General features: G+C 33.7%; 2 protein-coding genes across 2 annotated transcripts; both read left to right on the top strand.

Moving 5' to 3' along the window:
* Nucleotides 1-1519: 1519 nt before the first annotated feature.
* Nucleotides 1520-2504, top strand: LOC149564666 (uncharacterized). Its single transcript, XM_089816911.1, has 2 exons — nucleotides 1520-1897; nucleotides 2020-2504. The coding sequence occupies exons 1-2, from the start codon at nucleotides 1521-1523 to the stop codon at nucleotides 2258-2260; spliced, it is 618 nt and encodes a 205-aa protein (XP_089673037.1). The 5' UTR covers nucleotide 1520; the 3' UTR covers nucleotides 2261-2504.
* A 223-nt stretch (nucleotides 2505-2727) lies between these two features.
* LOC149564665 (uncharacterized) lies at nucleotides 2728-4369 on the top strand. The gene is made up of 3 exons (XM_089816909.1): nucleotides 2728-2999; nucleotides 3123-3509; nucleotides 3641-4369. Exons 2-3 carry the CDS (start codon nucleotides 3158-3160, stop codon nucleotides 4225-4227), a joined length of 939 nt encoding a protein of 312 aa, XP_089673035.1. The 5' UTR covers nucleotides 2728-2999; nucleotides 3123-3157; the 3' UTR covers nucleotides 4228-4369.
* Nucleotides 4370-13056: the final 8687 nt, after the last annotated feature.

Below are 13056 nucleotides of genomic sequence, written 5' to 3'. Positions count from 1 at the left end.
ACTAAGGAACTTGTATGTGATAATGCATATTGGGTAGAAGGACTGAAGCACAATCTGTTGAGTGTGGCACATCTACTCAATAATGGATTCAAAGTGGAATTTATGCATGGAAAAGCAAAATTACTGGATGGCAAAAGAAAGTTGATTGGATCAGGCACTCAAACAAAAGATAACTTATTTTATCTCGAACTTGGTGAATGTTCATATTTTATTGCTCAAGTTGAAGAAAGTTGGGTATGGCATAGGAGGTTATGTCATGTAAACTTTGACAACTTGATAAAAATAAGTAAATTCAAGAAAGTAAGAGGCATTCCTAACATAAAGAAAGCTGAGGTTAGTCTATGCAAGAATTGTCAAATTGACAAAATGAGAAAAACTAGTTTTAAAAGCAAGAACTATCAATTTGAAGAAATTTTAGAAATTGTGCATACTGATTTATGTGGACCTATTGGCATTGAAAGTTATACTGGTGAAAAATTCTTCATTCTTTTTGTTGATAATCATTCAAGAATGATGACTGTCATGTACCTAAGAGAGAAATCAGAAGCATTTGAAAAGTTCAAATCATAGTAACAAGAATTGCCCAAAAATCGCCTGAATCGGCGATTTCGCGACCCAATTCATCCTGCGCGATTTTTTTTGAATCGTGAATCGGTATCACCGATTTCTGGGCCATGAATCGCCGATTTAGGCGATTCATGTAAACATTGGCAAAATCGCTTAAAAAAATTGGCTCTGAATCGCCCACGGCATGTAAAAAGGGAAGTTGAAATTTTAAAAAAAATCACTTGTTTTTTTCACTTTGTTTTTGACCTATTCTCTTTGTTATAACCCTAAAGGGCCTTCTATTTGTGAAGCATGAGTAGAAGAGAGGAAAAGTGAGAGAGAAGAAGAGAAAAGAAAAGCCATAGGTTTCCAACCGGCAAGAAGGAGGAGCACCAAAGAGATCAGCAGGCCATTTGGGGAGCCCATCAATTTCTTTGGGAGCATTAAAGAGCCAATATCAACACTCCTCAACTCATTTGCAAGAGGTAAGTGCTTTTTTTTTCTTGCATGTTAGTGTATTATGCATTTTTTGTTAAATTTTTAGTGTATTATGCGTTTTTTGTTAAATTTCTATAGTTTTCAAGAATTTTAGTGTAAATCTTAAATGTTCTTTATTTTTACTAAGTTGCAAGCTAGGGTTTGTTGTTTTCTAATTTTTATTAGCTTCAAACTTTGATATTTTACATAAAAAAATTTATTGCAGCAGCCTTTGCTCTCATTTTTCGCAAATTCCAATGGGTAAAAAAGATGAATGTTGGAAATATAATGAAGAGTTTCTTGGAAGAACCAAATATCAAACAAAATGCATGTTTTGTAAAGAAAAAAAAACTTCCGGGGGTATTTATAGATTGAAATTCCACATTGCTGCTATACCTGGACATGATGTTACAGTTTGCACTCACCAAACTCCTGAGGCAAAACACACTTGCTTAATGGCATTAGAAAAAATTGAAAAAGACAAAGCAAATAGGAAAATGCAAGTTGAAGGGTTAAGGGGTATTGGCTCCCATGTTTCCGCATCCGCAGCTGCATCCACATCTGCATTTGCATCAGCTTTCACATCCGTAGGTTGTGTTGGAGAGGGTTCTTCTAGGCCTCCTTTTTATCCTAGTTCTTCTGCTTGTGCTAGTGCTAGTGCTAGTCGGTCACATACTGAGACAGAGTCCCACAACAACCTATTGCAGCCTAGAGTGCGGAAAAACAGAATGGATAGTTACTTTGTGCCCCACACTACTCTTAGTTCCCAACCCACGCTTGAGGGCATGGGTTTGAACAAGGAGATTCACAATGCTGCTAGAAAGGAGATATGCAAATTTTGGTACTTTTGCAACATTCCATTTATTGCAGCCAGGTAATTGATTCTTTTTTCTTTGTTTTCTTTAAAGCTAAAATTAAAAGTAAAAGTAAAACTTTAATTATATCTACTTGTTTTATAATTTGAGTCTTTGACATCTAAACTTTTATTTGTGACAGAGCTCCTTATTGGCAGAATATGATAGATGCGGTTGCTATTTGTGGTCCGGGGTTTAAAGCCCCAACTGAGGCTGAGTTGAGCGGATACCTCCTGGATGAGATGGTAGAGGACATGAGGGTTGACCTCGAGGAGAACCGAAAGGAATGGATTGCAAAGGGTTGCACCATCATGACTGATGGTTGGACCGATAGGAGGAATAGAACACTCCTCAATTTTCTTGTATCCTGTGGAGGTGATTGATCATTCTACTTTCCTACATACATTGTAAATTTTGATTTGTTGAATGCTAATTCGTTAATGATCCATTTAATATTATAATTCGTTGTTTTGTTACTTGTAAGATATACCATGTTCATAAAATCCATTGATGCTTCCGCACATGTGAAAAATGCCACATATTTATGTGAGGCTATTGAGGAAGTTATAGCAGAGGTGGGAGAACAAAATGTGATCCAGGTGGTGATGGATAATGCAACAAATTATGTTGTAGTAGGTAAACTTTTAACTTTGCAAGTTTTGAAAATAAATTTATTTGAATTTTGAAATTTGAGTTTCTAATTGACGTAAAATTGTTGTAGGTAAACTTTTGATGGAGAGACACCCCACCATATTTTGGTCCCCTTGTGCGGCACACTGCATTGACCTCATGTTGGAGGAAATTGGCAAACTTGAGTTTGTCAAGTCATGTGTGGAAAGGGCAAAAAACATATGCAAATTCATTTATAATCATGCATTTGTCCTTAGCACAATGAGGAAGTACACAAAAGGCAAGGAGTTAGCTCGCCCAAGTATCACGAGGTTTGCCTCGAATTTCATCTCCTTGCAGTCCTTGTTGACATCAAGGGATGGGTTGAGGAGCATGTTTGTTGGGCAGGAGTGGATTTGCTCTTCCTATGCTACGACCACTGTAGGGTTAGATGTAGCGGATTGCATATTTGATGAGGATGGTTTTTGGAAACCCGCTAGAGAAATCCTTAAGGTAAATTTATTGCAATTTAACATTTAGTATTTTGCTTTTACTTTAAGTTGTATTATTTTATATTTAAGTTTTGACTCAAATTTTTTGTTTTACTTTATATGTCGGTCACTGAGCCCCTTGTAGCTTTCCTAGGAACTGCTGATGAGGAGAAGCCCTCTATGAGCTACATTTATGAGGGCATGGATTGGGCCAAGGAGGCCATCAGAGCCCAATATGCAGGAGTGCAGGAGAGGTATGGCCCTATTTGGGACATCATCGATAGGAGATGGCAGAATCAGCTCCATCGACCCATCCATGCAGCAACTTACTATCTGAATCCGGCATTTCATTTCCGTCCTGAGTTCAAGGCGGATGCAGAGGTTCTCATCAGCTTATACACAGTGATTCAGAGATTGAGTAGCGATGAAAATAGCGCTGCTGTGATTGTTGAGCTAGACCAGTTCAACAATAAGGAGGGGCCACTTTTCTCTGGCAGGATGGCCATAAATGCTCAGACAACACTACAGCCAGGTAAAAATTAAATAATATATTCAATGTTCATGAATCTAGATTCTAAACTTAAAGTTGATTATATAATGCATTAATTTTAGAGTTGTAATCTGTAAATGAGACTAATTGTTTTTGTTTTTTCCTTATTTCAGATAGATGGTGGCAAATGTTTGGGGCCACAACCCCAAACCTTCAAAAAATTGCCATCCGCATTTTGAGTCGGCCGAGCAACGCTTCTGGATGTGATCGCAGTTGGTCCATGTTCGAGCACATCCACTCGAAGAGGAGAAACAAGTTGACAGTGCAGAGGTTGAATGATCTTGTCTTTGTTCATTACAACCTTCATCTTAGTATCAGACAGATTTTGGGCGCTGACTCCTCTTCGATCATTCTAGAGGAGATTGATCCAGAATCAGAGTGGATCACAGAGACTGTGGACCCAGTCTTCACTGAGGAAGACCGCGTGTGGGTTGACCAGGTGGATGTAGAGGCCGAGGCTGTGGCCAGGGCAGAGGAGGCAGCTAGAGCACGTTCAGGCATTGGTAGATGCACACGCGCACGCACAGATACAGGCCCTAGTGACGTTATTCATGAGCCCATTGCCCATGCAGGGGACATGGCTCGGTGGTCCTCTAGGACCTACCTTACACGCCTTTCTCATAGGCAAACTAGATACTCAGAGGCTGAGGTTGAGGCTGCAACAAAGCTAGAGGATGATGAGGAGGATGATGAGGCTTGAGCTGGAGCCTTGTTTTTATATTTTGTTTACACTGTATAGATATTGATAGTGATACTGAATCACTGATAGACATGTTTCAAACTTTCATGGATCTTCATCTTAGATTTATACATACATAATATGATTTGATGTCTTATACATCTTCATGATTTCATCTTACTGATTCTATGATTTGAATCATTATGATCATTTGATTTTTATTTACTTCAGCTAGCATACAATTTACATTTTAGTACATAATGATAACATAGTTACGTATGTGATGGATTTTATGTTTCATGTTTAGGTATGTTAGATTCTATTTGATGATGTCATAGTGTTTTTAAGTTATATTCAATAAAGGGTGCATGAAATAAGTCTTAAATTGTTAAAATTTTTACATTTAAAGGGTTTTTTTCAAATTTGCCGATTCATCGCCGATTCACCGACGATTCACCTCCGATTCACGATTCGATTCGGCTGTGCCGATTCCGATACGATTCCGATTCACATTACTTTGGTTCAAATGGTATTTGGCCAAAGTGGAAAAGGAAACAGGTAAAAGACTGAAATGTTTAAGGTCTGGCAGAGGTGGTGAATTTATTTCACATGAATTCAATAACTTTTGTATTGAAAGGGGAATCAAAAGATAGGTTTTAGCACCAGGAACTCCTGAACAAAATGGAATAGTTGAAAGAATGAACATATCTATCATGGACTATGCAAGAACCTTAATGATTGAGAAAAGCATTGCTATCAAATACTAGAAGGAAGCTATCAACACTGCAGTTCATACCTTGAACCGAGTACAACTGAAAAAGGACTCATTCAAGACCCCCTATGAGTTGTGGTATGGCTACAAACCCAATGTAAGTTACCTAAAAGTATTTGGAAGCAAATGTTACATTTTGAAAGAATCTAGAAAAGGTAAATTTGACGTAAAGGGTGATGAAGGAATATTTTTGGGATATTCTTGCAAAAGTAAAGCATATAGATGTTTGAATCTGTCTACTCACAAATTCATAGAAAGTGCACGTGTGAAAGTTGATGAGTTTGCAGAAAGAACTGAAGAAGAAAGCAAAAGGGAAACTGAAGACTACATGAGATTTGTTTACATTGAACCTGATACAATGCCAAATATACCTATTAATTAGGAATCTTTAGTAATCGAGTCGCAGGAAGTTCAAACTGAGCTAATGCCTACCGAGTTGCAAGAACCCGAGTTGCAAACAAAAGCTAGCGAATCAACATCTACCGAGCCCAAGCAACTAGATCCAGAACTAGAAGTTGAGACACAAAAGGATAACCATGCAAGTCATTCAAAAGGCAAGGAGCTCGTGTTAGCCAAGTATGTCAGGAAGCATCATGCACTAAATCAGATCATTGGAGATAAATCACAAGGAACAATGACAAGAAGTAAGTTGAAAGACACTTGTTTACTTGCTGATTTTGAACCTAGAAATGTCAAAGATGTATTAGAAAATGAAAGTTGGATTGAAGCTATGAATGAAGAAATGGAACAAATAGAGAAAAACAAAACATGGACTCTTGTACCTAGACCTAAAGACAAAAATGTAATTGGAACTAAGTGGGTATTTAAAAACAAGTTAAATGAAGATGGTAAAGTGTCAAAGAACAAAGCTAGATTGATATGCAAATGATACTCTCAAGAAGAAGGTGTAGACTATGGTGAGACTTTTGCTCCTATTGCAAGATTGGAAGGTGTCAGAACCTTACTTGCATATGCTGCATACAAAGGATTCAAAGTTTATCAGATGAATGTCAAGTCGGCATTTCTCAATGGCATATTGGATGAAGATGTTTACATTGAACAACCTAGAGGTTTTGTTGATCCAAACAAGAAGGACATGGTCTGCAAACTGCATAAAGCATTATATGGTCTAAAACAAGCCCCTAGAGCATGGTATGAAAGATTGCATAACTATCTTATTCAAATTGGTTTTCAAAGAACTAATGATAATTGTAGTTTGTACATAAAGGAATGACCAGATAATAAAATTGTTTTAGCAGAGATATTTGTAGATGATACTTTGTTCACAGGAAATGATAATCTTTGCAAAGAGTTTTCAGAACAAATGAACCAGGAATTTGAAATGTCAAATTCTTTGTTGGTCTTCAAATTCAACAGAGTAGGAATGACATCTACATCATTTAATCTAAATACATCAAGGAGATACTGAAAAAGTTTGGTATGGAAGACTGCAAACTAGTTGGGACTCCTATGTGTATTAAATTGAAACTTACCAAAGATGATGAATCAAAGGAAGTGGATCAGACATTGTATAGATCTATGATTGGAAAGTTGCAGTATGTAGTGCATACAAGACCCGACATTGCCCTTGCAGTAGGAATTGTGGCAAGATTCTCAGCACAACTAAAAGAAAATCACATGATGGAAATCAAAAGGATCATGAGATATTTAAAAGGAATCAGAGATTATGGATTATGGTATAAACTTGGAGGAAATCTAGATTTAAAAGTGTTCACTGATGTAGATTGGGCAGGGAATGTTGATGACAGAAAGAGTACAAGTGGAGGAGCTTTTTTTCTTGAAAAGAGGTTGGTTTCTTGGACAAGTAAAAAGTAGAACTGTACGTCCCAATCCACAGCAGAGGCTGAATATGTTGTAGCAGCAGTAAACTGCTCAAACATTGTATGGTTCAAACAATTATTGGAAAGTATGAAGCAAAAAATCAAAGAACTTGTTATTATGTTTTGTGACAACACAAGTGCAATCAACATATCCAAGAATCCAGTGATGCATTCAAAAATCAAACATATTGCTATAAAGTATCACTTTGTTAGAGAATTGATACAAGAAAAGGAAATCAGATTGGAATATGTCCATACAAAGGAACAAATTGCTGACATATTCACAAAGCCTTTACCTTAGGATGCATTCTTGTATCTAAGAGGTAAGCTAGGGGTCATTCCCCTATCTAAAGCTGACTAAAATATAGTTTTAGTGATGCATCAACAGGAACAAAATTTAAGATCTATCAGTTGATGCAGCAAAATAATGAAGACATTGCATATGAATCAGTGCATCAGGTAAAATGCTATTCATTTGATTTCTGTTGTCTTTGGCGTGTGTTGACAAAGAGAGAGTATATTGTCATATCTTTCTGAAATTTGCAAGAAAATGAGAGCTTGTGTAAGAGGGAGAGATTAGTATAAAAGAGGGAGATTTCTGTAAAGTAAAGATCTGTTTAGACCCATTTTCAAATTTCATTCTGCTATGACATGTTGTGTTGCCATTAATGCCAAAGAGGGAGATTGTTGGATACAATTGTTCAATTGTGTGTTGTCTTTGATGTTACACAAATGTCATATCAGTTATCAGTCAGAGTCTACTGAGCTCAGATGGTCAACAAGGCAAAAGAAAAAGTTTACCAAGTTCAGAAGGTTAGCAAATAAGGTTTACAGTGTCTACCGAGAATTCTCAGGCTTTACCTTGCACAGGTAGTTGCTACCGAGATTTCAAGGTTTAGCAAAGGAAATTCAGTTGTTACTGAGCTCACTCGATCATCAAGAGAAAATAGTGTAGGAAACAATTTTAACTGAGCTTTCATGAACAGTGAAGGAAATCTAGTTTTTACTGAGTTAACTCGGCAGCCAAAGGATTTTTTTGCAGCTTTTGTAATGTTAACTAAGTTAAGACGGTTAACTCAGAAAATTATTTCTGAAAGCAGTATTTATCGAGCAGGGTCGACCAGTAAAGGATTTCATTATTTTGTGAAATAAAGTTTATTTGTTTAATGTAATATTTGTAGCTAATTGATATATGGTTTATTGGTAAATGTAACTTGTGAATGAGCCGACTTGATAATCTAAATGGTATATATATAAGGTCAAGTTGCGAATTCTAAGTGTGTGATGGATGTGAATGAGAAGGACTAAGAGAAAATTTTGAAGGATGATCAGAGATCATTGAGGAGCAGCAAAGCTATATTTGATCAAGAAGGATCTAATAGTGCAAAATGGAGATCTGTTATCAGCAAATTTAGTTGCATCTTATTCAAGTCAATTCATTGTTACTTTCTAACCATTGTAGTAGTGATTTCAAATCTTTTAACAGAGTTGGTTTAACAGCCATTTTCTAAATCCTCTAACAAGGTGAGAGTTTAGTTGAATTGTTTTAAAGACCTCTAGCAATGCCACTCCTAACAGGGTGATTAAATCCTCTAATAGGGTCACACCTAATAGTGTGTATTGTAACCTTTAACAGGGTTGGCTCCTAATAGGGCTCACTTTGGAATATTGAAAAATTGGTAGCTAGTTACTTGGTGGTTTTTTCCATATTGAGTTTCCACGTTAAATCTAATGTCTCTTGTGCTCATTTTATTTAACTTTTACATGCATATTAATAATTATGAATGCTAGATGATCAGTAACTAGTTAATCTACCGAGTTACAACATTCTTATAGTGTTTACCGATTATCAACAGTAAATAGGTATTTAAGACATCTAAGAGATCTGTGGATTTGTTTTTGTGGTAACTGATTCATTCCCCCCCTCTCAGTTACTCCATCTATAATTCCAACAATTTTTATATTGAAGTCGATTAATTAAATTTATTGTTTATTTAAAATTAATTAATTAATTTTATTTAAATATATTATTAGAATGAATTTAGGTGTTTTAAAATATTATGAAAACTATTAAAATTATTAAATAGTTAATTATTTAATTTATTTATTATATTTAATAAATTATTTAATCTAAAGTTAGCAATGATTTAATGCAACTACTTGTCTTAAGATTTTGTAGTGTTACAAATAGTCAAATTTAATAAGCTTCTAAAGTTGAAAGTTTTTTCTAAATTGTCTATGATCTATTAGTATTTATGTAATTGAATTTGGAAGTCTTTTGTATGCAGGTGATATCAAGCTCTCTATTCAGGTTTTTGTGCAATGAGGAATAAAGTGAAAAGAGCAGAAAGATATGATTGAGTCAGACATGACCAGAAGAAGGGATAGAAAAAATGTAATATAGAGCGACCAATAGAAGATCCATTGATTGAAGTTGAAGAATATCATGTTGAAGTTCCAGGAAGTAGTAGGACATTTGGAAAATATGGTTTATGGTCGGAAAATTTGGTAGAGACGAATGAAGACTCTCTTTTTAGAGAAATTGAATCATCTGAACACATGATGTCTAAAAAGACAATTATGCTACATTTGAAGAATATGTGGGAGGAATTTTTTGAAAATAAATCTCTGATTGGTAAAGCACAATTATTTGTCAGATTATTTAGGAAAAGAGAAATGAGTCCTGTCCTAGAGTTGTTAGGTGTGAACAATAAGAAAAGCTCAAAATATAATGTGAAGGCAACAATATTTTAGAATTTGAGAGATGCATTAAATGCTATTGATAACAGAAGTTGAGTAGCTGATTCAAGTGTTGCATGGAGAGCATTGATGACTATGATTACGAAAAAGGACTTGTCACAAAAAAACCAAGTTCGAGCAATTTCTGAAATGCTCAATCTATCTAGAAGAATTGTTCAAAGATAAATAAAAAGGAGAAATTTGCTTGATGAGAACAATGAAAAGAATTGGGTTAATATTTGTCAACTTTTTCGAAGGGATAGAATTTATGAAGATGTTAGAAGACATGTTGTTGAATATTAGACCAACTAGTCACGTGTTTTTTCAAATAGAAGAGATACTTTACAGATCAAAGAGGAAGAGATAGGTATGAAAATAGCACATCCAAAACACTTTGTAGATACAACACAAAGTGAATTATTTGAAGCTTTTGAAATAGAAATTTTAAATGTGAAAATTTGCCAAAGAATGTTTGAGAGGTTGCACCCATGTTTTGTATACATAAATAAGGTATGTGAAACTTGTTGTTGTCGAAATCATGTTGAGTTTCATCTTTATTTGCAATCTTTTAGAAAAGCTATGACAACACTTAAGCTAGATGTGATAATTCTTAGAAGCAAAACACAATTTGTCCAATCTTTGTTATGTGATAATGCTGAAGAGTTAGATGAATTCAATGTACAATGCATAAAAATGCATGTACAAATTGTGGAGAGTTGCAAAAATTTCCATATGAAATGGACAATATTGATATTTCAACACAAGTTGTGTGGAATAGATTTGAGTATGAGATATATTGAACAAAGAATGGAGAAGAATTTAAAAAAAAACTTTGGAGGAGAGCAATTTTTCATATGGTGAGTTTATGGATAAATTAGAACTATGATTTATCCACACATCCAACATTTTCATGGTGCAAGATGGCAAGCAAAATAGTTTTGAGATTCAAAAAATTATTTTCCGCTAGGATGCATTCTATCAATTGTAGACTTTTTTTGAAAACTATACTTTTTCCCCTCAATCTGAAATTCAAGCTAAATATTAACACTAAGATCAAAATGCAATTTTTGTACAAGTTTCTTATAGACATGCTCAATTTGAGGTGGATGGGGTAGAAATTATTGATCCAGATGAATGCATTATTAACAAGGAGGTCTATTTTAATCTTAGTGATGATAGGGTTCATGATAGGATCTATGTAGCTCATTGTTTTGGAATTTCTTTGATGATCTTGTGAATCGTGAGATAAATGCTTCAGAACATTGGAGTTAGTCTGATGGTTGTGTTGGTACGTGTATTTGAAAGTTAAACTTAAAAATTTCATGCACATATTTAATTAACCAAATAATTAATTATATATAGATTTGATTACTCAGAAATTTATTTTAATTTTTTTCCTAGGGCAATTTAAGTCTACAAAAGCATTGAATTGGCTTGCAACACAATATGCGAGACAAAATGTTAAGTTTCTTTGAAACTTCTTTGAAAGTGGTCATGGAAAAGGAGAGCATGATGGAGCAAGAGCATGTAAAGCATGCACTTTGCCAAAAGTATACTAATCAAATTTAATGTATATGACCATCTGCTAGATAATTCTTTTATATTTTATTAAAATTGATACAAATTTCTTTCCTATATAGGTGCAAAGATAGACAAAGCAAATTAAGTTGTTGAATGGTGCAAATCTCATTTTTCTCCTCGTGATAAAACATATAATAAACATTTTTTTGGGGAAGTGAAAGGTAAGCTTTCCATTTTTCTTTGACATGATTACTTTAATATTTTGATTATTGACATAGATACTTGTCATCAAACTTACAATTGTCAACCCATTGTTGGAATTAGAAGATTGCATCAACTGATGACTACCAAACAACACAAACCTCTAGTAATTCAATTAAGAGACAAATAATGTTTTTGTGATGTCTACATTCAAAACAATGTAGTGGGTAAATGTGAGAATATTGTGAATGACTATGTCTCTAAATGGACATGGATAAACATAATCAAAAGTAACCCTTATGAAGAAGATGAAAATGACATAGACATTCATAATCTTATGTATTCAGCTGATTATGAACATGTTTTTTATTACAGACATGTTTCAGTTTTATATCTATTTGTCTTCATATTTATTTATTTACAATTTCCATTATTTTTGTACATTTGTAGGTGACATCTTTGTTGTGTATGTGGATCCTCAAAATGTGGAAGGTGTGGATTATTATTTACTTAAATGCACAAAAGTGAAAATCAAGTTGACTGAACCATGTACAAATGATGATAACCAGTCATATCCAACTGGTTCAGTTGTTATAGAAGGTATAAATTATCCTCTTATGAGATGTATACAACTAATTAGAGTGAGAGGTTAGTTGTAAATAATTATTTCTTTTCTATATTATTAAGAATACTAAATGAAGTACAAATTTTATTTTGTAGGCACCTATTATCGGTAAATGAAAATTGACCACAATGATGTTCAATTTATTGAATACATGCCTGGCCAAAAAGTTTTACATTACAATCATTTGGTTTTAGCCACAAAGATTCAATTTGACATTATGCCAAAAAAAGGACATAGCAAACCAAAGTGGAGGTTAGATATCGAGGAGCATGAAAAGTTGTTAGAGATTATTAATGGTAAAGAGGATCCTAACTATATGTATCAACAACTTCCTGATTGATAGATAGGTTTAATGACTCATAAAAATATTTCAAATTTATATATACATAAATTGTTTTTCAATAGTTATACATGTTATTGTTTTTTCAATATTTATACACTTTCACAAAACACTTGGAAAATGATGTAAGATTTATTTTCATTAATTTATAGAACATGTGAATTTATTACACATTAACAGTTATCTAAAAAATAATGTATTTATTTCTATTTACATTTACATTTGCTATACACTTTTACAACACGCCTAGAAAATTATGTAACATATATTTTCATTAATTTATAGAACATGTAAATTTCTTACAAATGAACAATTATCTAAATAAAAATGTAGGAGATATTTCAAAAACATGTTTCCAAATTTACGCAAAAGGTATTCTATAAATGTAAATATCAAACATATCAACTACATATTAACATAGTCACATAACTCATGAAAAAATCATATATGTCAACTATAAATGTAAATGGTCACATAACTCATGAAAAATCAAATATGTCAACTATAAATGTAAATGGTCACATAACTCATCAAAACATCATATATGTCTACTATAAATGCAAATGATTAGATAACTCATGCTCATATGAAATATTTCAAATATGAGTGTGTTGTAAATGTAAAATGTCCCATAGCTGTAAATCTAAATGATATCATTGTAAATCTGATATGTAAACTCTTTTTTATGAATCATTTACAATTTTAAGATTCACTAGGATATAGATTTAATAAAGATCGCTAGTGACGTTGCTTGTGAACTGAGCAAATAATACTTAGAAATGCAAAAAATAACTATGTAGGCAAACCATGT

This window comes from Cupressus sempervirens, chromosome 3 (genome assembly GCF_028749045.1).
Source record: "Cupressus sempervirens isolate cs-2001-9-10 chromosome 3, ASM2874904v1, whole genome shotgun sequence".
NCBI lineage: Eukaryota > Viridiplantae > Streptophyta > Pinopsida > Cupressales > Cupressaceae > Cupressus > Cupressus sempervirens.
This window is presented reverse-complemented; position numbering and strand designations above follow the sequence as displayed.